This window comes from Heloderma suspectum, chromosome 2 (genome assembly GCF_057233095.1).
Source record: "Heloderma suspectum isolate Gila_16-S chromosome 2, 16-S_ref, whole genome shotgun sequence".
In the NCBI taxonomy this organism is placed as follows: domain Eukaryota; kingdom Metazoa; phylum Chordata; class Lepidosauria; order Squamata; family Helodermatidae; genus Heloderma; species Heloderma suspectum.
In genome coordinates, this window is record NC_139459.1 from 62,215,032 (window position 1) to 62,242,612 (window position 27,581).

At 39.3% G+C, this 27,581-nt stretch overlaps 1 protein-coding gene across 12 annotated transcripts in view; it reads right to left on the reverse strand.

Annotated features, from left to right (window-relative positions):
* Window positions 1-27,581, reverse strand: part of MCTP1 (multiple C2 and transmembrane domain containing 1) — a 273,863-nt gene that overhangs the window by 8,772 nt on the left and 237,510 nt on the right. For 6 of the 12 annotated variants that reach the window (XM_084833774.1, XM_084833776.1, XM_084833775.1 and 3 more), the window contains one exon: window positions 27,122-27,175. In XM_084833774.1, the coding sequence (XP_084689900.1) occupies window positions 27,122-27,175 (54 nt within the window). Of the gene's footprint in view, window positions 27,176-27,581 lie in introns of all 12 variants that reach the window. The other 6 variants (XR_014787670.1, XR_014787672.1, XM_084833780.1 and 3 more) reach the window with 6 other exon arrangements.

Sequence of the window (27,581 nt, forward strand, 5' to 3'; positions counted from 1 at the left end):
ATTACAAGAAAGAGGCCAAATCAGCAATCACAGGCAAACTTTGTTGGTCATACTGGAATTATTATAGTTTTCCTTAGAAATATGCAAGTCACAATTAAAGTACTTTTTAAAAGAGCAATGCACACACATTAAGGAATTGGTTATTTCCATGTACTTTGAACTGTGTGCACAGTGGGTATATAAAATGAGTACACAATACTGACTACCTTCATTTGTCACTGTATTGGTTCCTTAGATATATGTTCAATAATTCAGCAACTTGGTTTATTATTATAATTATATGTTGGGATGCCAATTCAATATCCTGTGCACTTTGGTAAGAGATAAGTATTGGTATATTACTAGCTTACATTTCTGAAATGCATTTTTTTGCTGTTGACAGGAATATAACTACATTACAAGATAATAAAAACTTATTTGGAAGTGCAGGAAGTAGGAAACCAGACCCAAATGCTTGGGTTTTACGAAGTTTTAGCAAAGTTTCTGTGCTTTCGCCCGTTGTTTTAAAAAGGAGTGGTACCTTGTTATTATTTATGGGGAAGCAGAAGCATACAGTATTGAGATAAATTAATTTTAGCACTAGTCACACAAAGTTAAGCTTTGCAGACCATAGTTTGGCATTGTGATGTTAAACTGACAGACTATGGTTTGCAATTGGCCAGTAAACCGAAAGATAGAACCATGGTTTGAGAAAAGTTTGCAACCCACAATTTGCACAAGCTGTCACTTGGCATGATGTGCAAATTGACAAAATGTGCGGCTCTGAACAAATCCATTGACTTTCCACTGCTGGTTTATGATATGCCAGTAATTGTGATGTTATCAATTAGCATTCTAATAAAATCTAACATGCATTAATATTGATGAAAAGCCTGTAATGGGCAGGGTTGGAGGTTGTTGTTGTTTTAAAGAAGCTTCAGCATTTCCTCATCCTATCACCATTTTCCTGCTCCTCTTCATTCCTTAAGCTTCCACCCATTCCCCCACCACACTTCACATATATGAAGCCAGGTCATTTGTTAGAAGGATCAAAGCCTTAGAAATGCATCATATTTTTTAAATATAAAAACATGATTGTAGAGGTGCAAGTTTTAAACATGTTCAGTCACAAATGACATGACAATGTGATTCCCTATAAAGTAGTCACAGTTTACGATCAAACTATGGGAGTATTAGAAAACTTACATACTATACCAATGTCTTACTATTTATTAATTATATTTTTAATCCATCTAATAACCAACATTCTCTGGGTAGGTTACAAACCGTTAAAAGACTAAAATACCATACAAGCAGCTAAAAATATAAAAAGCAATACAAATATGTGAAAGAATAAAATACAATGCAATACTTTCTTCACTTATACTTAATGGGTTATGATGCCATTCCACAAGCTTAAATAGCGCTGGAGCGCTTTCTGTTGTGCAACTGGTTGAACAACCAGTTGTGCAAGCATGATACGCAGCCATCGTGCAAGAGGAATGTGCAAGAGTGATGCACAACCACTTGTGCAAGAGTGATGCACAACCAGGTATGCAAACATCCATGTGGAAACAACTTAGTTGGATTCTCACACATAGTTCAGCACCTAGTTTCCACTAGTGCAATATCATTTGCACTAGCAGAATTACACAGTTGGATACTGCCCAATATCTTAATAAAAATAAAATGGGCTTCTTATTTTTTTGTGAATTGCTTTTCTTTACAAGTTGGTTGAGTGAACCATATAGCATTTAAGCCCCCAAATATACTTCCATGATACAGGTCAAGAATCAAATTTGTTCTGAAGATCTTAAAAAGGCAGACTATCTATAAATCAGCAATAAAGAGATGTTTATGTATTAGTAATGATTCGCTATATAGTTAAAAGCCATACATTTCAAGAGATGGCAATGTACTGGTTTAAAAAACGAACAAGCCTTAATACAGGTCACATTGCTTCCGTAGTTCATCCATGAGCTTAAGAGTGTTGCTTCCTGTGAAAATACTAGCCAAACAAACATGTTCTTAATGATCCCTACCATTTGGATAACATACATCAAACTATATGCCATTACTAAGATTTCCTCAGTGTTTATTTTATAGAAACAAAAATCATTCAGGTGTACTATATATAGTAAGTATGGTTGTATAATACTAGAGTTGTAGACCTCTAGGATATACAGGGTTTTATTTAAATCATGTTGCTCCAGCAGCATTCTTTCCAGCAAATTTGACCATATAAGAGGACCATGAAACTATCATTCTGTTCAATAATTGCTAAGTAAACAATAATCCAGCCTCGAGTCAAAACTGCTTTCTGTTCTTACTTATGCCTCTTCAGTTTAGATTCCCAGATCTAAGCGTATCTTGATTCATCATCAAATCTTGTGTGGAAAGAATGCTATCAGAATAACAAAAACCATATCCCTTTCTTATATCTCTAGAGCTCAATAAGGATTTTCTTTGGGAGATCCTGAAGCTATTTTTCTTTACAAATATTTTAACAAGACCAACTTGTACCTTCTTGAATGCACATCTGTTCTAAATTTTCTCCCTTAATGGGAAGGGCCACTATACCCTCCTCAGTCCCATTGCACGCTCTGCTTTGCAGCTTAAAGGAAATTTGTTGACATATTCTGAGGCAAGGATAGACAAAACAGCATAGGAAAGAGGAGGCAGCCAGAAGGGTAAGGATTCAGGTTTTGCTTAAACTAATTCCACATGCCCCATGAACCATTAGCTGTTTTTTATTTCCTGTTCCAAAGATTTGTAGAGAAAATAATCTGGCCTAGAGAAAAGCTACACTTTTTCCCAGTAAGGTGGTGTGTTAGCAAATAGAACACATGAGCCACCTTCAGCAAACTAAGGTCCTTAATAATCCATTTTTCAAACACTACTGGTATTTCCTGTCCAAAGATGGTCTGTAACTGGAATCAATTTCATCATCTGAATGGCTACAAGTGCCAACTTTCTGGAAATAATTGTCTTTTAAATTCTGGGTAAAAGTGCAAACAACAGTTTTACAGCTATTTAATTTCTATTGTATGTTTGTGTGTGGTAAGTTTAACAAAAGCAAGATATTTTGAGCAGGAGAACAGAGTAGAATAAAATATTAGAGTTGTCAGGTTAATCTTGTTACTTGTCTGGAATTCACAAAAAGCAAAAACAATTCAGTGGGGGTGAATGGGTACAGATCTGTTTCTTAAGCTACTTCACATTAAGCTTCATAATGTGGTGTAATATGCTACATAGTAAATTAAAATACATAGATAGTTGATTTAACATGTAATCCATACTACCCATATTATTATAAATCAGGACAATACAACGGTAAGTTTCAAGCTTGGTATCTTGAAAAGGTTCTGAACACTTTTCTGCCACTACTACCATTCTTTTCAACAATTATGCCCTGAATACTAGAGTAGAGACACTGAGTGGAAACCAGAAATCCATGATTTGGCCTTCAAAATATTAACATTTGAATTATACTAACAGAGTGAGAGGAACAAGTAATGCACACAATCACTGCAAAAGTATTAGAATCTTAATATCTCATTAATGACTTTCTAAAATTCCCAAGAATTCAAAATTATTTCTAACCTAGGCTCTTCCTGAGCAGAAGAGTAGAAGAAAAATATCAACCCATTTAACTGCCAAAAAAATCTACTTATAAAACTTAAACATACATTGCAATAATGAGTTAATGCACACCCAGCTGACATATGATGAAGGACGATCAGATCCTTATGGGACTTGACATGTAATCATAGGTAATCAAAATTAATTCTTCTCATAAAAATGCACATCCTTTTAGCTTGGACTATTGGTAAAAATGGCCAAGATTCAAACATCTATGAAACTAGCTGCATGAGTCCAAGGGAATTAAGAACTGTTTTGCTCAAACAGCAGGTCACATGGCAAACTGCTTTTAAAATGGAGAAAAGTTTCAAAAGCAGTTTGCAATATTACATGGAAGCTACCCGTCCAAAGAAAAAAGGTCATCGAGTTTTGTGCAAGCTGCTTCCGTGAGCCAAAACAACTCTTTGGAACATTGCTTTAATCAATAATTACATTTGGGGGGAAAAATCACATAGATGGCACTTTACATCAGTGCCGAATAAGTCTATTTTTGAACAAATAAGAGGTTTGTGTCTGAAAAGGTGTAGAGAGATGTATGGTGAAGAATCTTTCTGGAAGGCAATGCGTGGCAAAATCCAGGACATTACAGACGATAAACCTCAATTAATCCCACAGTGGGAAAAAGCTCTACTGTTCTCACGTAAGAAACAGACTAGAAGCTTATTAGTTGCAGCTAAATCAAGTGTAGCATAGAATTTTTAAAATCCCAGTTTTTGCATTGACACCATGATGACAGCAGCCATGAAGTAACAATGGTCAGTCTAAATACAAAAACCCTACTAAAGAAAATAATATCTGGTTTAAATTAACCCTGTTTCAAGCATATGCAGATGTGATATACAAACAATAGCTATAAAAATACACAAATACAATGTGAGATAGTAAAGAAAGTAACTTACAATTTTATTGCTAGATTGAGTTTAGGATTGCAGGGGGAGGGAGAAAGAGGAATTTGGGTCAGGGAGTTCAAATCATTTGTCAAGCAGTGTGTGTGTGAGTGTGTGTGTGTGTGTATGCACCCCCCAATGCACTTGAAGTGGAGGTTGTATATGTTGTCTGTGTTATATGCAGAAATTAAGGTGCATCTAACAGTCTGATATCCATTATGAATGCTCTATGTAGCTCCTCAAAAGAAGCTAAAAGGTGGTTGAACCAGACTTTATGACAGTTAAAAGTTGGACTACGCTTCCAGGCTTTAGTGCAGTAAAGTGCAACCTGACCAACAGCGCAATTCTAAGGTTGCTGCACTGGCAAAGTTGTATTTGGATGGGGCATCCATAGCATCAATGTGACATCACAAACCATGAAGCTATGGTAATGTTGCAGGGAAGCTTCTCTAGTAATGTAGACACGTTTTCTAGAACACATGATTTGGCTCATTAACAGAACACATAACATTGAAAATAAGAAAAAACAACAACCCTATGCCTATGTGATGCAGAACGGAGGCCATTTTCTTAAAGGAATTAGTAGCATAGTCTGTGCAAGCTGAAGCTGACATAAAAATGTGGCTGCTATGCAGCTCGAAAAAGGTTCTATGGCAGTGGTGGGTATAAAAACAACTGGAATACTTTCACTATATAGGAAGTTCCTTGCTAGCTGGGTTACAGAAGATAGTAAGTCTGATTATACATTTTGTGTATAATAAATGCATGCCAATGAGAATGAAACAAGCCAAGATTCACAGAATGATGATACATCCCTCATTGATACACTGTGTACAAACCTGAGCAGAAGAGCAGATGTGTTATCTACAGGGTCTGAATAAGACATATATAATATTTAGATGGAAATGTGCTATGGAATATGAATGGGCACTTGTAGCTTATGCATCCTAAGAACTCCAGCTTTAATTTTTCTACTGCTTCTGTTACAGGAAATCAAAGCAGTTTTATAACAGAACTCTGGTACAAAGTACACATCTTAAGGAGTGAGAGAGTTGGATCCAAATTCATTAAAAAGGCACATTTCATTAAAAAAATGTGCATTTTAAAATGTGCACTTTTAAAACATGGACATTTTTACATAGTCAATGGGGAAGTACGTACTTTTGAAAAATACCCACAGAAATGCACATCTTCCTTCAAAATGCGCACTTCCCCCATTCAAACAAGCCAGAAAAAAGACAAAAAAACAAAAACGGGAGCAGGGTGAAACGAGCTTGTAACTGCATTTTGGTGAATTTTGGTGAGCTCGAAAATCACTGGTTCTTCCATCCCTATCCAGTTGCAAATTTAAATCCCTCTGAATATCATTCTCTCACTTCCACATCTACCTTGGTCACACTGACCCCATTTTTTTGGTCAACCCCTTTCCACCTCACCACCCTGTGCCACAGTCCACCTCATTCAAGAATGGTCCCTGACCTTCAGATAATGCTTTTTGCAGGTTTGAGGGGGGGCTGCCGGTGAGAGGAGGGGGTGGGAAATAACATTTTGCTGACACTTCTCTGGGTCTAAGCCCTCATTTCTTAATCAGTCAAGAACATTTATTTGGTGTGAAACAAAGCAGGAAACGTGCACACTCTGACATGATATTATTCTTGTAACTACTTTGCTATGGTGACACAGGAAACATCTTGAGAAATAGTAGCACTAAAAAGCACATGGAAAAGCAGGAGACAAGAAAGGAATAGAAGGAGTTTGTGATAAACCATTAGAGGGCATATTGAAAGCTGAACAAAAGATGAGAAAGAAGTGGTTTGCAATGTAAAAGAGGTGGTTACGTTTGGGGGAAATTTGGGGGCTAGCTTTAGTTTGCTCAGTTAAGGTGCACTCATTGGATTAGGCTCTACAGATAATAGAAGGAAGAGGGAGAAAGAAAACAGGAGGGCACTGAGGACTTGTATCATTCATTTCTGGGGCCAAAGAGTCTTGTTTCACCTTTAATAGGCCCCTCTACACAAAGACTAAAAAATCAGAAGGAAGGAAGGCCAATAATCAGGTGGACCCACATAAGAAGATTATTACCAACTCCTGTAACATATGGCAGTTGGTTTTCTAAAGCAATAGAAGCCTTTTTGGGGTGTATCAACTCAAGTTTTTTGGTGGAGGCAGAAATTACTGTTTTGGGGTACACATTATTCCTTACAGAGCACAGCTAGTGCCTTTTATGCCATTTGCCTGTAGCTCAAGAGACCTAGGAAGCAAGTTTGCTGCCAAGAACTGACATTATGTTTGCCAACTCGTGAAATAAAAAAAAAAAGTACCTAGCGATGGAACTCACAGAACATGCTCTTCTAATCTAAGGTGCACAGCTATTACATATGCTTATAGGCTCTATGCCACCAAAAATACCATTCACATATGATACCACAGATCAACCTAACCCTAGTCCAGACCACAATGGTAGGATAAGCACAAAACAAGAACTTAAAGGGCATGCTGACCACTTAATTCAAGCCAGTGATCCGAACTACTGACTACAGTATGCATTATCTATGGGCACAAAATTAAGCAATTAAACCAGGTTTAAGCAGCATCATGAATACACACTTACAGGACAAGAACCAGACAGGCTATTTGTACACACCTGGCCTACCCGGCTAGTACTGCAAGACATTGCTTCTCTGCACTCGGTTTCCACAAATCTCTCTCTCCATCTACTTGTCTCATGACCAACAGCCTCTACAGTACTTGAGAGAAGTTACATCAGGACAGGGTGAGCTGGGTCTGCCAATGGGCTGCCACAAGCATGAGTGCAAACACATCTGCCATTCCATCTGTTGGGAAATGGAGAGGCAACTTGGAAGAGAAATTTGGGCACAGTGACGTTGTTTCCAGGGCTCCATCCTAATTCCCATCTGGCACTGCCATGCTGGGTTGAAATGACCTTTGGCCAGCCAGGGGCAGCAGCTGCATAAGTGGGTAGGTGAGGCAGCAACAGTAATGAATTTGGTGGTGAGAAATAGGCAATGACAACAGCAGAAAACCTCACTCTCTTGGATCTCTAGCAGGCCCTTAGCCAAGTTGGGTCAATCACCGGACAGGGAGGCAGCTGATAGCTGCAAGGTCATCGCCAATCTGAGTTGTTCAAACAGCAGGAAACAATGAGAGAACGCGAGGCTGTAGCATAGGCCAGGCCATTTTTTAAAAGTTGCACATGTGGCACTGTATGTGCATATACACACACATCCAGATACTCTTGTGCAGCTGCTTCCAGGCTTCCCCCTGTCCTGTACAAATGAGCGTGTAACTCATCCATGTGCATAAACATTTTTTTAAAAATCAGTTTTGGGGTGTGTGGAGGAGACGGAGAGAAAATGGTGTGGGTAGAAAATGGATTTTTCCCTTGGCAGTATTTTGGAAGAGGTCCAAAATCTGGTCAGTCAGCAACTGTAACTGGCATCCATCCAACTTTTCCCCCAACTATTTTATACAGCATGAGCCTGGGAAGTAGAATGCGAAGCGGGGTGTGGGGGAGAAGAGACAGAAAGATAGGAGAAAAAAAGTAGAATAAGACTAGAAGGGGAAATAAATATTCTTAGCCTCACTCACATATTTTATCTGAAATATTCAGACACTCAAAATATGATTCTCAAATCTTTGTTTTGAGCTTACATGGGGAGGCGCAATCATTATTTCTATTCATTGGTGGTGTCAGGAGTGCCCTTGCTGCCTTCTGAAATCCTCAAGTAGCCAGAATCAACACGCAGACAAAAGGGCTCTTTTCCAAGGCTTTATTTCTATTCAACCTAATGACTCTTACAGATGGTAATTGCTGGTGACTAAGTGGTAAACTCAAAGGAGCAGCCTACCAGGGGAGTCTAAGCTTCAAGACGTCAGTTGGTCTCCGTTTGGAGAGAAAGCACGGCAACTCTCTGAACTTAAGGAGTAGGAGGGGAGACTCCCCCTCTTTCCCCTGGGGCATCAGGGTGCAGCTGTTGTCGTCGCGCCAAGCGGGCTGAGCGCCTCCTCTCGGTGCCCACAACTTCTTGCTTGTCTCGCGTCTAGAAGCTCAAGATGTCCCTCCCTCTCCATGCCAGGGTCACTGTCACTCCCAGGAATGTGAGCGGGGGGGCTCTCCCTCCAGCTGCACCTCTGAAAACCGAGCGGGTTCCTCTCCCATGGACTGTGTCTCTTCCTCAGAATCAGAGCTGCTTTGGGACTCTATGGATTCAGATCCAACCCTGACAGGTGGCTGGGGCCTCACCATGACAAAATGTAAGACTCTCTGGATTGCAATTATTTGCGCAATTATCTATTTCCTTATTTTGAGTGTCTGTGGTATGTATTTGTATACTGAACAGCAATAAAATTCTGTAGAAATGCTTGTTTTCTTTGGTCCCTTAAGTGTATATGCTTTTCAGATATTAACATTTAAGATTCTTCAGATGGAAACCAAGACAAAACAAAAAACAAAATTCCATGAGCCAAACTAGTGCTAGAATAGAACACCAAACCCACACAGGAAGTGCAATTGCAAGAAAACATAAGCTTTCTGACATGAGCCCTACCCATGATAGATCAGTAATATGCACATGTAGAACACTTATAGCCTTTTCTAAATTCCCATTTAATTCTGCAAACAAACGTAATAAAGTAAGAACATCAGTAGACCCCGTGCTGGACCAGCCCAAGCATCCATCTAGTACAGCAGCCTGTTTCCCACAGTATGCAAACTGGATGCTTCCAGGACGCCCACAAGCAGGGCACAAAAGCAACACCAATTTCTTTCACCACATCATGTGGCAGAGCAAAGATAAAAGACTGCCTTCTTCCATATGAGCCTGTCTGGGTTTTATGATCAGGGGAAGCCCTTCTCTTGGTGCCACCACCATCAGAGGCACACTTGGTGAGGACGTGAAAGAGTGCCTTCTTAGTGGCTGCTCCCAGGATTTTGAATTCTCTGCAGAGGGAGGCTAGGGTGGCTCCCTCTCCACTGTCCTTCTGCCAGCAGGGAGAGACATTTTTATTCAAGCAGGCTTTTGGCACGTCTGTTGGATTTGGTGAGGTTTTTATTCTTTTATTGCTATGTTTTTAATCTATGATTGTTTTAATTATGTTTTTAAATGTTGTCTTTTATTGTTGTTAGCTGTCGTGAGTTACATTTTTGCTTATTATTATTGGCTTAGGCAAAATTGGAATGGCCAACAAGGTATTGTTCTCTGAAATGTGCCATATACGTAAGCTTTTGTTCAGAAAGGCAACATTACAGGGAAATGTGAAAAAATATCCTAACTCAGGGCTCTCTAAGATATCTGGACAGAAGATGGTTTATCCTTTCCTGAGTGACCAGCTGCAGTTATTAAGTTCAGAATCTGTTCTTTTAAAATGTTTTAATAGTTTTAATTATGGGGTTTTCTTCTTTTATCTTGTTGTTCACTGCTCGGAAATCTTTGATGTGGGGCAGTATATAAATATTGTAAATAAATAAATGTCACAATCATCTAGGAAGCTGCACCTGTAAAATACAAAACTAGAATGTCAAGGAACGGTGCTTATTTTTTATAAAAATAAAAAACTGGGACCTGCAACAAAACATTGCAATGTAACCTCACCCCACAGCTGGAGGGGCTGTGACTCAGTGACATAGCACCTGCTTTGCATGAAGAAGGTCCCAGGTTCAAACCCCAGCTTCTCCAGGTAGGGCTGGAAAAACTCCTGGCTAAAACCCTGGAGAGATCCTGCCAGTCAGTCAACAATACAGGGTTGGATGAACCAGTGGTCTCACTCAGTGTAAGGAGCTTCCTATGTTCCCAGGATAAAAGAGCCAGCCATGCCCTCTTCCAGGATATTATAAGATGTAAGGGGTTCAAGCAAGCCAATTCATCCCCCCACCCTCACACACACTTTTTCTGTTCCAACTGACATGCCACATTTCATAATGCTTTGTTTCAGTTTTTGGTTTTTTGACCCCTTTGGGTTTAAAAAAAATGTTTTACACTTCTGCATACCTCGGAGTTCACTCAAACATGCACACACCTTCCTCTTATTTCTTAGTGGCATTTTTTTGTTTCCAATCCTGTTGCCTCTCACCACCTGTCCTGTCTCAAAGACTGAGTCCTCTATCAGCGTCTGTTTTCAAAACACACAGCTTCTTCTAACTGAGAGTCCTGCCAGCAGAGACACTTCAAGGTTGCTGGTGGTAATGAACAGCAATAAGGTGCACCACAGAGACATAGCTCATTAAGCAGTTCACAAAGTCCAAGCAACAGAGACGTAGAGACAAAGTGGGATCCAGTCCAAGGTCCAGTTCACGAAATCCACTTTGGGTCAGGAATTCAGGATACATGAAGTACACATGGATACCAGCCACAGATAAGGTTGTTGTTGCCAGTGACAGTTTGATCAGCCTTGCTGGCTTTTATAGCCTGGACATGCCCAACTCCCAGCTGCAGCTCATTAGACAGCTTTCTGGTGAAGAAGGCTATATAAGGACAGCATTCACAGAGCTGAGTTCCTGGCCTGCATCCAGGCGTGTCTTCTAAGGGGCTGAGATTGCTCTCTGCGCTTTATTCCTTGTCTTTCATGAGGGCTTGCTGGATGCTCCACTTCTGGCTCAGAATCCGAAGTGTCTAGGGAAGGAGAAGGCAGAGGAGGGAGGCCTCCACCAGACATTCCAGAGGAGCCTACCTCCTCTTCAGCTGCACGTCCGACACCCTCCAGAGACACTGCCTCTGGATCATTCTCAGCGGAAGAAGAGTCTCTGAGATCAGTTAAACGAAGTTCTGAGGAGGAGGAGGACTCCTTAGGAGGAGCGGGGTATGACACTACCTGGGTTTGGCATTAGATGGAATGATGAGTGTGAAAACCAACTGCGGACACAGTTTCCTCGCCCGAGTATAACATGACACTTCAGTTAACTTTACTAACTGAGTTTAATATCCTAATCCAGCATAGTACAGCAATTACCAAAATAATAATTTCTTGTATCTGAAGATACAGTCTGGCAGTGGTTACAAGGGACATGAACACATTCAGGCTAAGGCACACATTCATCACAGCACATTTTTAATGTCTGCACCATTGGCACTGAGAATAGGTTCTGGTGCTACATCCTTGTTCCAAATTAAGCCCTGATTTTCTGACTTAAATTCTTCAGTATTTAGATCTTGAAGTAAACCCTCAAGGGCAGTGACCTTTGGAAGATGGATCAGACAAAAGTTAGTACACAGATTTGCAGATCTGCAAGGTCTTATCTTAAGGATAGGTACAGATTTGATTCCCCTTTATAAAACAGTTAATATCTGCCACATAAGTGTGATAAATGCAAGCAATTGTAGTATACATCTAACTAACATGTTTTCTACCATGATGGGACTGTTTGAGCTTCTGTAGAAATGTTTATTTCCTGAACCTAGTACTTAGGGCTTATTCTTGCAAGTCTTACAAAGGAAGCATCACCAGCTACAATATAAGAACTCAATGACCACTCATCTTCAACATTTGTCAGGTAGGATTTATATTATTTATTGTCTAGTAAATAAAGTTTAAATGCATTTTCAGCCTCGGTTACAAACTATCTACCCATTTTCAGTTCAACAGCAGGGAAAAAAAGCTGCCACCATTTGATGTCTTTCCCCGCTCTATTTTTTGTGCCTTCTTTCCATGGATTTCATTATAGCTACCAGAGGTATACATTGTCAGAACCAGAGCACAGCAATACTAAGTAAATGAGGAGGAGGGGAAGGTTGTGAAATTTTTATGATCCTTGGAACTGGAGTGGAAGATAGAACATATTCAACCTCCTACATTCTTTCTTCCCAGTCCCTCAACAGAAAACTTTTTTTAAGAGATCTGTTCTTGTCTAGCCTAACAGTTTGCTGTCACTTTATTTAACACACACCTCTGAGATGCTTGCAGGTTTGCTGAAGACTAGATGGTTACAGACTTTATATCAGATTCCAAACAGTCAGGGCTGATTCACATAAGCATGCACATAACTTGATTCAGTTGCTCTATACTGAATGGCTAGCAGCTGAAAGTGTGAACCAGCTCCCTTGAAAGGCGATGTCTGATGATGTCAAAGTTCTATTAAGGTCTGTGGTGGCTCATGCACACTTACAAATCATAGCTCCATTTACCAAAAAAAGGTGCAACATGAATGTGTAAACAAGCCACTGGAAAGCAAGACTGATTAACGCATAATTTTAGTGTAACTAGAATATAATCTGAAACCTGTTGACAAGCAGGGACCCATGAAATTTTATCATTTTCACATAAAGCCTATTAATTCACACACAGAGAATCATTCAGTATATGTTCTGCTTCCTCTTTAGCACTGAAATTTCATGGGCTAGCTACACAAAGAAGATCTGCTGTATTGGCATGCCACATACCTAATAAATGTATTTTCCAGCTAGTGACCTTTCCAGGCAAGTAAAGGGCAACTAAGAGTACAATCCTATGCATGTTTAGACAGAAAAAGTCCTACAACTCCCAGCATGGTGGGAGTTGTAGGGCTTTTGTCTGTCTAAACATGCATAGGATTGTGCCCTAAAGGTCTTAATCCATTTGGAGATGGGGTGGGGGAGTGATGCAATTTGGACAGGGATCACTCCCAACAATCACACTAGGCTGCTGCAGTCTGGGTAGGAAGGAAGTAAAGCCTTTTCTCTGCACACCATTATGTACCAACAGTAGAGCAAAATGACTTTTTTTTTTGGACAAACATAGGCCCGAAACACAAATTTAAATACTAAATTCTGTAGTCCACATAATCATCCTTTTAAATGTGCCAGGCGACATTCAGAAACAGCCTGCTACACACCGCACACAAAAAATATATTGAAGGTAATAAGGAAGTCTTCCCATATATAGAGTGAAGAGATCACCACCAGATTTCCACTGGAGATCATCTTCATGCATTATCCAGATTTATTGTACAAAGCACTATGATTTTTCTGGTCCTACCCACCCCAGATGGGAGAGATTCAAAATAGTTTAATTGCTACTGCAAAATGCTTCAAGGTGAAGTAGGATTTACACACACTGGTCCTTCACTATATGCCCAGTGAACACTGACTTTCTCGATATATCCTGGCCAGTGGATATATCCTGTGCATGTTTCAGCTGTATACATATTTTATCATATTTCTATGCAGTACAATTTTTACTTTACCAATACACTGTTGGAGAATAATGGAGAATCACTAGCAAGGCTTATCCAGAACACTAGAGAACGCACTGTAAAAGTCACGAATGTGCAAAGGTTTTCCATCAAGTCACTGCAAATAACTGTAAAATGCCCTCATTGTGTTATGCTAAAATGATGTGAATATACAGAAGTTCCCTTGGCAACCAAAGGCAGCAAATCCTGATTGGATGCAGGTTAAGTGTTTTGTCTGAAATTTCTTTACACTACAGGGAAAAGGAGCAGCATTCTTTGTTACAAGATTTTTCATAGAAGGAAGGGGTGAGAAAGGGAAAGAATCCTTTCTTTTTTCCCTTCCATTGCCAGGAATGGGAACGCAGTAGTCTAGAAATGCAGGGGTCTCCCTGTCTGGAATAAGGAAATAGATGACAAAAACGAAAGCAATGAGCTAAATGCAAAAGGAGGCAGAACAGCAGCAACAAAAAAGAAAATATGGAAGCTATACTTGAAAGCATCTTTTTAAACAACTTTATAACAATTAAAATTGACAACAACAATTAGAGAAGCAACACCGAGAATGTAAAAGGCATTGCTTTCATGGATAAAGCCACCAAATTTCAAGGCACATAGAAGAGTTGCTCCTGTCCTAAGGGGAGAATGCTGATTGTGTCCAGTGTAGGAGTGGCAGAGGTTGTGTGGGGCCTTCAGCACCCGCAGCACTGCTTCTGGAATTGTTCTACTCAGGGGCAAGACAAGGTGGAATGGACTTGAGTGGGAACTCCCTCAGTCAGGCCCACTCCTAGTCTAGTTATGTGGACACAGGCTAATTTGATCTATACTTGCTGAGGATGCAGGCTAGGTGATTGGATGCAGGTTGTGGTCTTTTTCTGTCCATATCTGGTATCACAACTGGCATTTACATTGGGCAAGCGCTCTGGCATAAAAGAGAAAGCAGCATGTGACATTTGTGTACTCGAAGGACAGACCCTTCTTGACTGGCCTTGAGGACTTTCTACAAGCAAAACTACCCTTACAACTGGGAAGTGGATAAAGCACATTCCACTTGGTATCATTATAGACATTATATTATTGTGCCATTCTTGTACCATACTTGGTCCCCGACATTTATTTGCCAAACACCTTAGGAAGGCTTGTAATGTTATAGCCTATTTTGACTCCAGCGTTGTGTGCTGGCCTCTGTCCTTCTGACTGTGGGCACAAAAATACGTCTCTATGTAGGACTGTAAGCTTTACAAATACGTGCATTTTATACAGCATTGCATTTAATTAGTGTATGTGTTGAATTACCTTATAAGTAGTCTCCCTAATCTGATGAAACCCCCTCGTCATATCAGATTATTATTCTTGAATACTATTAGAAAAGTAACAAATAAAAGAACAATCCTTAAAATTGGACATTTAATGCAAAACGGGGGGGGATGATTTGTTTGGGTAGGTAAGTGGGCAATACACGTTATTGTTACTAAGAGTTTCAGCTTGCTTCATTGCCAATATGAACATTTTTAATAATAAAAAAGTAATTAGGGCTGGGTGATTTAAGAGGAAAGAACTCTTAAACTATGACAGTGATGACTTAATATTGCAAATTATAGTTTTTAGTACAGGTAATTTAGCATACCAAATTGCAGTTCTAATTTCTTTCCACAGGGCAAAAGCAGAAGAAATGTACTTGTGGGGGAGGGTGCAAAACTGAAAAAGAAAGTCTCTTAAGCAGAGAAGCCCTTGAAAAGATTAATAACTGTAAAGCATCTACTGGAAAAAGTACTCTAAACATGAAGGAGGAGGAGTTATTTCATCTTCTAATATTTAGAATCTAAATCATCATTGTCACTCTGCATATATTTCACAGAATATATTTCTGAACAATAGGAATAGGTATCCAAATATATAATATATATACTATCCTGATGTGTTAAAAAAAATAAAGCAATGTTGATTATGCCAAGGAAGTCGTAGAGTATGATTGAAGTTTCCCCTGGAGGAACATCTAGGACACTGAGTGGTGAATGGAAAGAGGAACTGATTCTGCAGTACAAAGAAATGCTGGCCTCTCCCCCTTCATCCAACATGTATGAACCATTACCGTGTGTAAGAGTGGATCACAGTTTTAACACTGCAGTCCTTCAGCCAGCTATTTCACAGCACTTGATGATGCAGAGTACAAAAGCCTAGAGAAACCAACCATCTCTGAAAATCCCCTATTAGTTTCATGTGCTTCTGATTAATTCTGGCTGGGGTCAACGAGTGTACCACTACACCTGCTTTTTTAGCTGATCTCTTATCCTGAAAGAATAATTTTTGGGGAATTTCTACAAAATAGAGAAACTGGAAGTGTTGTCATTTGTCTTTATATATGTTAATATATTCCTAAGGAAAAAAAATCACCTCTAAAATCCCCATAAAGCATCTTGCCATGAATTGTAGATACCATTGGTGGTAGAGAGGTAATCTGGAGTAGGGATAGATGAATTTCTTGGGCTCAATTTGGACTGGGATCAGCAATTATGAGCAAAAGTAGAGAATGCATGAGGAAAAGTTCTTCCCCATATTCTAATAGCTCTAAATTCACTTACAACACCTGCCCCCCTGTGCTGTGGTTCTTCAGTGGCAGAGGAAACTACATTTCTCAGGGTGTCTGGCAACATTTCAGGTGCTGGGATGGGGTGGGAAGAAGAGGAACAGAGAAAAATAGACCTCCTTCCCCCCCCCCGTTGCTGCCCCAGCAGCAGTGTTAAGTGAATGGGTGGGGGGGAGCAAGGGAGTTCATGCTTGCTTGTACTAAAGGGGTTATTACAAGCCACTGAGTTTCATATCTCAAGCCATGGAATTACAAACTAATCTGAAGGTCATAGAACTTACCACGAGTCCCTGCTTTGCACATTACTTCTGAAGTGAGAATGGAAGAAGTCATTTGTGCCTCTCCTCCCCCACCCAACCCACTTATGTAACAGCAAAAACAACTCTGACTAGCTGTTGTGAGGATTGTAGCAGGAAGGATGAGTAAAGGTCTTATCATCACATCCGCTACCAAAACATTAGACTGACCCCTCTTTTGACCACTTTAAGATCTTGATATTGAATATACACCATTTTTAAAAATGCTGCCTTTCTACTTCCCCATTTTGACACCCAAAGCCCATTCATCTGTCACACTTCAAATGTCATGTGGATCCAGATATTTCATGTTTTAAAATCTGTTACCCAGAGTGAGCACTTGGGATAGAGTAATCTACAACTATAGAAAACAAATTCCTCAGGATGGTGGTTATATCACACATGCCCCAGAAGCAATCCAGGGCTTGTTTACCTGGTGGTACATCTGTCAGTCTTCTGTCAAATAGGGCCAGCTGAGTAAGAAGGATTAAGGCCAAGAAATCAAACGATGACATTTTCTGGTTCAGTTCCTCTTTGAATTCAGCTGTGGCTGAAGTTGTTCTGGTTGCACCACAGAATGTTAACTTGTTTTTAAGTGAACCATATTAATGAACTACATATATTCTGGCCTTTAGGTTAAAAGGAACAATTTGGACAGCTACTGAAACTGGCTGAGCTCTACAGATGCGGAACTTATTCTGCAGTGCAAAGAAATGCTGGCCTCTCCCCCTTCATCCAACATGTATAAGCCATTACCATGTGTTACAGTGGATCACAGTCTTACCATTGCAGTCTTGCATCCAGCCAGCTATTTCACAGCACTTGATGATGCAGAGTACAAAAGCCTAAAGAAACCAATCATCTCTGAAAATCCTCTGAGATAATAGGTTCATGTGTTCCTGATTAATTCTGGCTGGGGCCAATGAGTGTACAACTACACCTGTTTTTTTTAAGCTGATCTCTTATCCTGAAAGAATAATTTTGGGGAATTTCTGTGCCAGTTCAAGTTTAACTAGGTAGGGGTATTTTCTTTCCCAGTGCTGCTACCACCTATAGGTGAACTGCTCCTTCAATGAGCAATCCCACCTATGGTTTATTTTTTAGCAAATGCTTGAATTTCAGGGCCTAAGGAACTCTCTGCCACTATAAATCAAGAGATCCACAAGCTGCTCCTTTTCCACTGGCACCAATTGTCTTAGAATACTTTAAAACCTCCTAGTAGCCTGGTATTGGGCTTAGATGGGAGATGGGCACCAACGCTAGAAACAAGATGAACTATTAAATGAATTAATTTATTAAAGGGATATTTCGTACATAAGGGAATACTAATATTTAGTTTGGAGTTTTCAAAAGAATGCTTGCTGACACTTAGAAACTCAAGAGACACTGCTAATACAAGCCTCTTAATGACTTACCTCAGGCTAAATTTCCTAAACCTCCACCCCAGTCAAATACACTCACAAACAGGTCCAGCTCTTAGGTACAGTCTTTCTCTCACTCTCAACTCTCCTTCTGGCTTGTATTTCTGGCTGCTTGGACAGTTTGTCTGGGTTTTTCTGCCTGCTTGTGTAACCTTCTTCTGGCAAGATGTTCAGGCAGCCTCCTGGCATAACACAGCCACCTGCTCCTTACTCCTGATCTTCACCAGCTACATAAGGTTATCACACAGAGAAGAAATAGCTTAACGTTCATGCCTTAGCTATCCACTTTCTCCTCAGCTTTCTCCTAGTCTTTCTCTAACATCCAGCAGACCTTTTCCCCTTGACTACTCAAAAAACTCCCTGATCCCTGTCAGTTCCTTAACTGTCATTTCCCAACTGCCCTTTCCCACCTAGCTGGAATCCCCAGCCAATCAAAACTGAATTTATCTGATCCAGGCCCCATCTATAAATATTCAAAGAGATTGTCTCTCTCTCACTCCTCAGAAGGTCACTAAGCAACTACGACTTTGGCAGTAAAGAAGCAAGGCCTCTCAGAGGCCACACAAAGTAAACATTACAGAACAACAGGGTTTTTTTTTATTTATACATACATACATACGTATATGGCATTTCTTCACACTAGTGTTGCCAACCTTTTGATTTAAAAAAAAGTCTTGGAGTTACAGTGGACTGGAAAAGTATGGATTTGGTGGGCAAATAGTATTTTCTGGGCCAACTCTGTCCTTTACGAGCTGTTCAGACCTAATACTAGTTATTTGCCAGAATGTAGTCTTACTGGTCAGACCAGGAAAAAAATGGGCAGTTGGAAACTAGGTTCAACAGAACATTTTAAATAATGGTTCAGGTTTGATTGTACTTCCTTGTTAAGGCACAGGCCATAGCAGCTCAAGGATTTTATCAATCAATGGTTCCTAACTGCAGACTCAAGGAAGCATTGATTGTTGGCCCATTTGGCAACATTTAGTGCCAACATATAAAGAAGTGGGCCTGAGGGTAGGCTTCAGCACCAGTGAAGAAAATGAAGGAACAATTCAATTTATAACAACAGCTCTGGAAAGCTGAACACAGTAGAAGGAACCGACCCTCACTTTCTGCGGCGCTTACAGCAGCTCCATAAATGCTATACTGAACTACAGCATTTAAGCAATTATTAAGAAATTAAATAAATAAATAAACCGCCCAGAGAGCTTCGGCTATTGGGCGGTATAGACATTAAATAAATAAATAAACAAACAAACAAATAAGCAGCTCTTTTGCCTTATCTGGCTTCTGATTAATAGTACTAATGATGCAAACTATGATATGAACTTTGAAGCTAGTAACGTGACAAAGCTGATGCTGCTACCAAGTGCAGGACCTTCCCTTGGACAAGAGACCATCTACAGTCTTCTCAGTGTTTTCTCATGCTGCTTACACATGCACAAAGCATGAACACATGGCAAAATGGGTGAATCAAGTCCTCATATTACTTTCAAAGAGGACAGCCTTTCAACAGCAGAAAAAAGGAAATTGTGCTCCTCCATGGATGCACTTGGATGCTAAGTTCTTCTCCAGAGGTTCTTAAAAGGAAAAACTGTCACCAGGCAAAGGCCTTTTCATTTCCCTGGCCTTTTAGATCTGATGTTTTAGTTGGCGATTTAATCTTGGCCTGACATTGGTTTTGTTTGAACATCTATTTTTCTTTTCTAATGTTTTAATGAGCTTTATGAATTGCTTTATTAAGTTCATTTCTGATTTGCTAGCTGCTCTGGGAACACCTTTAGGTTAAAGAGCAGGCTATAAATGGACAAATAAATAAATGGGGGAACTAATTATCTCTTTAAAGCTAACATCAACTCTCAAGCTATTGATATCTTTAGCCCCAGTACATCAGCATTTAACCATTAATATAATGTGCTACATTTTAGGTAATAGATGAAAGTCTGGCCTTATACACCTACCTGACTGAGGATCACCTTTTGCTCCAACAGGCAAATTGTTTTCCTCTACACAAATAGCCCCTGCCCTGATCTGGATCATAACCATAGCAGGGGACAATGGGTTAAAAAAAGAAACCATTCCCCAAGCCAGGGTCCCAATCTGGATTGCACCCCCTGTAGCTGCAATTTATTTTTAAAAAGTCATTCATCAACTGCTGATTGTGTGAGTGGTGGCATGTCTAATTTGTCCCTTGGACTGGACTGGGGAGAATCAGGTTCAAATCCCCGCTCAGCCACAAAACTCACTGGGTGAACTTGGGTCAGTCGCATCTCACAGCCTAGCCTACCTCAAGGGCTGTTGTGAGGATGAAATGGGAAATGGGGGATAAAGACCCACATATGCTACTTTGAGCACCTTTAACGAAAGCTGGAACATAAACGTAATATATACATACATACACAATAATAAACAAATTGTTCCAGAGTTGCAAACTTTCTAAGACATTTCAAAGGATTCTAAAAGCATATTGTTATTCCAATTCATTACAATATAAAGTTTAGCAAGGAAATTGTAATACAAAATTTGTATTAATTGTAAGACAAATTAATGATTTTTGATCAACATGTGTTCCTAAGATGACTTTTACTTATTATTTTTTCAATACTTTTAAAATGATTCTAAAATCATTACTCAAAAGCGATTTGCTAATGTAACACATTCTTTGGCTTCTACATTACAGACATTGCTACCAAAGGATATGAACAAAGTGAAAAAGAGAAGGGCAGACACTTAAAGATTTCAGCCACCATGCCATTGATGTAGGTTTTTTTAAAAAGTAATCAGGTTACATCTGAGCTCAATTACTGTACAAATAGCTTATCTTCGAAATCAAATTCATCAATCACTTATGCAAGTTTATTTTACAATGTGCTATATAGAGATAAGCTGGTCTAATATTAGATTTATACTGATATAACTGTGCACGCAGTCTGATCTGATTTGGTAAAACATGGCACAAAAGGCAACACATTTTCTCTGACACAGCACACTGAAAAACGGAAAGAAATTGCTGGTGTATAAAATCTGACGAGTCAGATTCAAAGATTAAGGCTATGAAATCAACTCAGTGGAAACTTAGTTGTTAAGTTACCCCAGGCACTAAACACTCCAACAAGCAAATCTAATACCCAGAGTAGTTATTTAGACAATCAATAAAAGGCACTGCACTATCAGACTGCTACAGCTGTTCGCTGGCCTATCACATCACCTTAACTGTCCCCAAAATGTTCAAACACATGTTTTCTGATCAAAGAGATAGCAGGTACTAATAAAGGTTTTTAGTATCCCTATTAAATACCCAAAAGAAATTTGGCGTGCTTACACCCACAAGTTATTACCAATCCTATATTTAAAAGAATGTTTGTTTTCCCCATTTTAAAATAAAGGTTTTATTTGAAAAAATGCAGATTCAGTTATGTAAAACATGATACTGTCCAACACTGTAATATTTTAAAAAATCACTTTCTCCACTCTCAGGTATACAACAATGAAACATCCATACTCATAGCTCCTAGACATCTGATGTCAAAACAAATAGTGCATGGTCTGGAAATAACAGAAGAACAATGAGAGGAGTAGGAACTAGATATAAACAAGTGGGACCTGCAACAAGATGTTGCAGCGTATCCTCCTTTCTAAAACGGTGCTCTTGTTTATGGATCCAGCCAGCAATGCTCTCCAAGCACAGCACTCCACTCCCTCTCCCCTTTCCTGCTCCAAAATGTTCAATTTTTTCTTACTGTCAAACTAGTCTGTAGCTACTCAGCATGCTCAGTCCTCATTGGGCTGTTTTATTGCTGGGCCTAATAGGTACCATCCAATAGGGGGAGCCCATCTGCATGTGGCCAGCCCCACTGGCCCCAGTCCCCGTGCAGCTGCGATACAGTGCTTCCGGGGACAAGCCCTGACATGAACAAAAATGCTGGTTTCTGGAAGGGGCAGATCACCCCTTTCAGAAATGAATGCTTTCTTTGTGTCCGAGTTTGCCCCTAGAAGCGCTATATTGCAGCTGTGTGTGAACCTAGGCTGGCTGCACATGCATGGCCCCTACTGGATACAACGCCATTTTTACTGTTGGACCTCACTGGGCTGTTTTACTATTGGATCTCATGGGGATTTGCCCTCTTCGGGGTTTTTAAAAAGAGTTTTTGTACTTCTGAAAACTTTGGGGTTCCTAGAAGCATGCTGACACCTCCTCTCTCATTTCTCACTGACCTCATTTGGGCTACAATCTTGTTAGCCCTTATCATCTGAGTTCAGTGTTCGAGAAGTGATTAACATTATGGAATCAGTGTTGAGAGACATCTGTGGCACCACATTTAAAAAAATACTATATGCAGGCAAATGAATTAAACTTCACATTTAGTTCAGCTCTGCTAATTAAAATGTCATATATATATATATATATATATATATATATATATATAAAGGTATAGGTGTCCCCAACCAGTCGTGTCCAACTCTAGGGTGTGGTGCTCATCTCCATTTCTAAGCCGAAGAGCCAGCGCTGTCCAAAGACGCTTCTGTGGTCATGTGGCCGGCATGACTGAACACCAAGGTGCACGGAACGCTGTTACCTTTCCCGCCAAAGCGGTACCTATTTATCTACTTCCAATTTCTTGCTTTCGAACTGCTAGGTTGGCAGGAGCTGGGACTGAAGACGGGAGCTCACTCCATCACGCAGCACTCAGGTCTTGAACTACTGTCCTGCCGACCTTCCAGTCTGCAGTTCAGCGTCTTAACCACTAAGCCACCACAGCCCCAAAATATATATACATATTTATATTATATATATATATGTATGTATGTATATGTATATATGTATATATGACATATATACACATACTTCCAAGAACAACCAGAACACCCTTTTATTCCACAATGCAGAACCATCACACAAATAGCTTTGTATGGGGCCGTTTTTAAATGCATCAACTAATCTTTTGGTACATGACCAGATTTGGATGAGTAAGAAAGTAAATAATTTTCTTAGATTCAGAAATTCTTAGTGAAATATACACTTTCCACTGTGTTATCTTGTAAAAAAATGTAATATATATTTCCCTACTTTCAGAGGGAGCTAAAAAGAAAAATTATCATATTCCTAAACAGTTAATAAAGTTAAGACACTACCTTAGTCATTACTTGAATTATATTTGGATTACTTAATAAAAGGATTACTGTTATCTATACGATACTGGACGGGAGAGAAAAAGCTACTAGCATGAATGAGAGTAATATATTCAGTAGTTTGCAAACCCTCAGTCCCAAAGAGACTAACACAAGTCCAAATGTGATCTCTCAGTGCTGAACTCAGAATGGCTCTTGCAAGTTAATTCAAAACTATACAGTGCTGCTTTTGATGTCAATGGTACTGATGTGAGATCAGGAACGCTTGCTGCATGATGATGGATTAATACTGCCTTTGCAAGTGATGCTTAGAATGTCTTTTAGCTATTAACACTTTAAAGAAAATGTTAATATGGCTAAATCTGTGTTTAACAGAAGACTTTTTTAAAAAAAAAATTGAACAACAGTCCCTAGAAATACAATTGCAGAATTTGTGAAGAAACATGCCTGGTTAGTTGCTGAATGCTTTTTCAGTATAATCAGCACCCATTTAAATATGTCTTGAGAAAGCCAAAATTACAAGATTGAGTTGCTTGGGCTAAGGGATGACAGACACCAAATAATTCTTTGGTTTTCTTTTATTGCATCAAATTGCCCCGTACTCTCCTCTCTGCAGAGGCCCAGACCCAACCAATGGGCACGAAATAGGTGATGGCCTTTGCCAACACACAAGGTGGCTACCCTGGCAATTTGCAGCAAAAAGCAAAACAGGCAGGCATACTACTTAGGAGAAGATCTGGAGTTCCAAATTCCAAGATTGGCTGACAATGTACTAATAGAGATGGTCCCAGCACACAGCACAAGCCTCAGGCACAACTGGAAGAGAAGATCAGAGGGAGGTGTTTGTCGTACAAGCATGGAGGCTGTCATCTTCTTTCAGAAATGGAATTGCTAATTTGCCAGCAGTGGTCAATTTTACATATTGGGTTGTATCCAATGTTAGCCTTGACTTAAATCCCATTCATTTCAATGAGTCTATTCTAAGCAGGATTGGATACGACCCATTGATTTGGTTTTACCATCAAAACCTTTGTCTGAAGTATCTAGTATGTTCTTAATAGGATAGCAGCAAGCATGAGACTTATACTTGTTAAATTCACTTAGGTCCGTTATTTCAACTAAAAACAAATGTTTATTTCATAAAGGGAAAACATGACTTGATATTACATGGCATGTGAAGATATTAGCTGAGGAGCAAGTCTGAACAATGCAACATGATCAATACTGAAGTAATATTTGAGGGAGAAAGATTCATCTGGAACAACAGTTTACCAGCCTCAACAAAATTCCTCATAGGTACTAGTAATGAGACTACTAACAGACAGATATTACAGAATGATTAATTATTCTGCTTATAATCCTGTAATTTATTTGGGGCTGTCAAAAACAAAACCCTGTCCATCTAAAAACCTACTTCAGTGTGAGTGCCCACACAGACTTTGTAGAAGTAGCCAATAAGTTAACCATTCATTTTGAGTAAGTGGTTAATATCTACACCAGTTCTGAGAAAAGACACTTTTCATAATCACCCAACAATCTGCTAAGTGAAAACATATGGTGCTGCTCAGGCAAAGCCTGCAAGAGGTCTTTATTGAATGGAAAACAGGTGCTCTAGTTGTCTGCCATGTAATACCCCATTTACCCCCAAGTCCAAAGGTTACTGGACTAATAGTTGCCTTGTGGTAATCGGGGAAAACTAAGTTACTTGGCATGGTCAAACATCTGGGACATATTTTATATGCTTGCAACATATGCTTCAGCTTCAATTAAAGTGAGGCTTTGGCACATTTATTAATCTTTTGACTTTTATTCTATAAGAGGACCCACTGACCTCACTTTGCTATTTTACTAAATGAGAAAACAGAAAAGTAATGAGAGCTAGAGGTCAGCATCAATCAGCACTGCAGAATTTACATTTGTTTTCTCTCAAAACTGTATTATACACACACTTAAAATGGAGGAACTTAATAATTCATATGAATGCACTCCAGTTGAAGGCATAGAGGGCTAAAGCTCATCCCTTTAAATATTCTGTGAATGATCTCTTCCAAAAATACAACATCTAGTCTATGCTTGTAGACTTTACAAACAATCCTTTACAAATTCTTTCCATCAAACTGTACTATGCTACATATACATAGACACATATTAACATTAAATGGGAATTAACTATAAGTATTCAAATGCTTTTCATGCAAGAAAAAACAGAAAGTAATTTAAGTACACCTACTTATTTGGTAGTTGTATTTAAAAAGTGTTTTGGAACCATAGCATCTGATTCAGAGTGCTAAATATTAAATATTGCTACAGCTCCAGATATTAGATGTTATTTTTAGCTGAATATGTTTTGCTTGTCATGTATTTTAAACAAAACAGTAAAGGGCCTTTACTGATTATTTAGTAATGACTGAATGGGGCACATCCTTATGTAGTAACTAGCTAGAATTTATTAAAACTATGGTAAATTTGAAGCACTAAAGTACATACATTTTAAAGGGACTGCAGCTATTAACATTTCCATGGATACAAAAAATTACTTGATATGCCTGTATAATAAGGTATAATTATAATGAAATATGAACAAGAGGAGGAAAATACTCACAAATGGATATCAGACCCACGTTTCTCAGAGGAGAAATGTTTTTGAGTTAATATACAAGCTCACTACACCTACATGACTGACCTTCACAATAAATCACATATTCTATTGCCAGGCATGTACACACAATTTAGTACTGAGAAAGAGCACATGTGGCTTTGCACAAAGAAAATTTAGATATGACATTATTTCATGATTGCAGCTTGTAGCAAAATCATTTAGACGTGTAGAGAGAAAAAAATAATGTCACGTGTCCGTTGAATATAAGAAAATAAAGAAATATTCAGAACTTCATCTTTCAAAACATGGGCCTTAATTGTGCAGAGGACTAACTACTCACAGTGAATCTTCTGACACTTCAACTGTTTTCTGGCTGCCAGCCTACAAATTCTTCTACTGGTATAGAATTGTACATCTCTACTAGCAACAAAGGTCAAGGGCATAAATTAAGATACATTTTTTCTCTTGCCTTCAAAAGAAGTCATTGCTTTATTACAACAGAAGCACAAGAACATTTGTGAAGGTCAACGTTTTCTGTATTTAACATGAAGTGTTTTAAAGGAATCTGAATACCTCATTCTCTCAATCCCCTCATTTTAAAAGTTTTTTTTAAAGGCATTTATCTCACAGCACTTTTATTCCCCACAAACCAGCCCTGCCAACTAATGCTATTGCTTCACTCTTACAAGGTCATTCTAATTTCCTCTCTGTGCCTCTTCCCTCCCCTCTAAGGACAACCATGCAGTCCTATTGCTTCCTTCAATAACTTGTATAAACTAGCTGTTATTTACTGTGGTGGCAATCCTCAACCCGACCAGCAACCTAGGAACTGAGCAACATTCTCAAGAGCTGAAAGAGCTACCATAGTCCCCTCAGGTTGATGCTGGGCCACACAATACCAATCCCAAATCCATCTGTAAGAGGTGTCTGAGAATTGTGATTATTTAAATATCATACAGAGTGCAACACACATCAAACATTCTTCTGCCAAGTAATTCTCAGAAAATTATAGATGGCAATAGACCACCTTCAAACAGTATGGTGTTTCTATTTTTACAACATTTCTCCCACAAAGTAAGTACAGCTCTATTTGTAATGCTCAAGACAGGACAAATTTTTGTCCTTCAAAAACAGTTGTCACTGTACTTATCTTCCCAACAGCTATCAAGTTCCAGACAAGCTGAATTATTTTTGTTCCAGGAAAGAAAAAAACTGACCCAGCTCTGGACAAAAAAAAAAAGAGGATTTATAGTCCTCTGTCCCTTCCTACAACATACACTGGAATTGTTAGGATGATAAACAGCTCTGTCCAATTTTCTGGACTAAAAACACTTCAGCTCCTTTTTAACTGTCTGCAAGAACAGTGTCATGTCTAAATTCTCCCATCCCTAGGTACCCAAGTGCTAGAAAAGATAATTACCTTGTCATCTCTGTCATCCTCTTCTTCCTCGTCCTCTAGCATGTCCTCCACTACCTGCAGACACAAACAGTAGTAATTGTCATGAGTCAACAAGGAAGTGTTTTAAGCCATTTGTAGTTTTAAAAAATTATTAAACATTTAAAATAAAGGTACAAAAGGACAATTTGCAACATATATTTGACCTAGGGATTCAAATAAGGGAATAATGCTCTGATCTCTCCTTCCTGTATAATAGCCTACCAAATATTTAAGAGAACAGCATGCTGGCTAAGATCATGCTCTGGTGACATCCAGGTTTGATTCCTGTAATGCAGTTTACATAGGGTTGCCTTTGAAGAAGGTTCGGAAACTTCAGTTGGTGCAGAATGCAGCTGCCTGGATATTGGTGGGGGCCCAGCAGTCTGATCATACAACACTGTGCCAGCTGCACTGGTTGCCAGTGTGTTTCCGAGCCCAATTT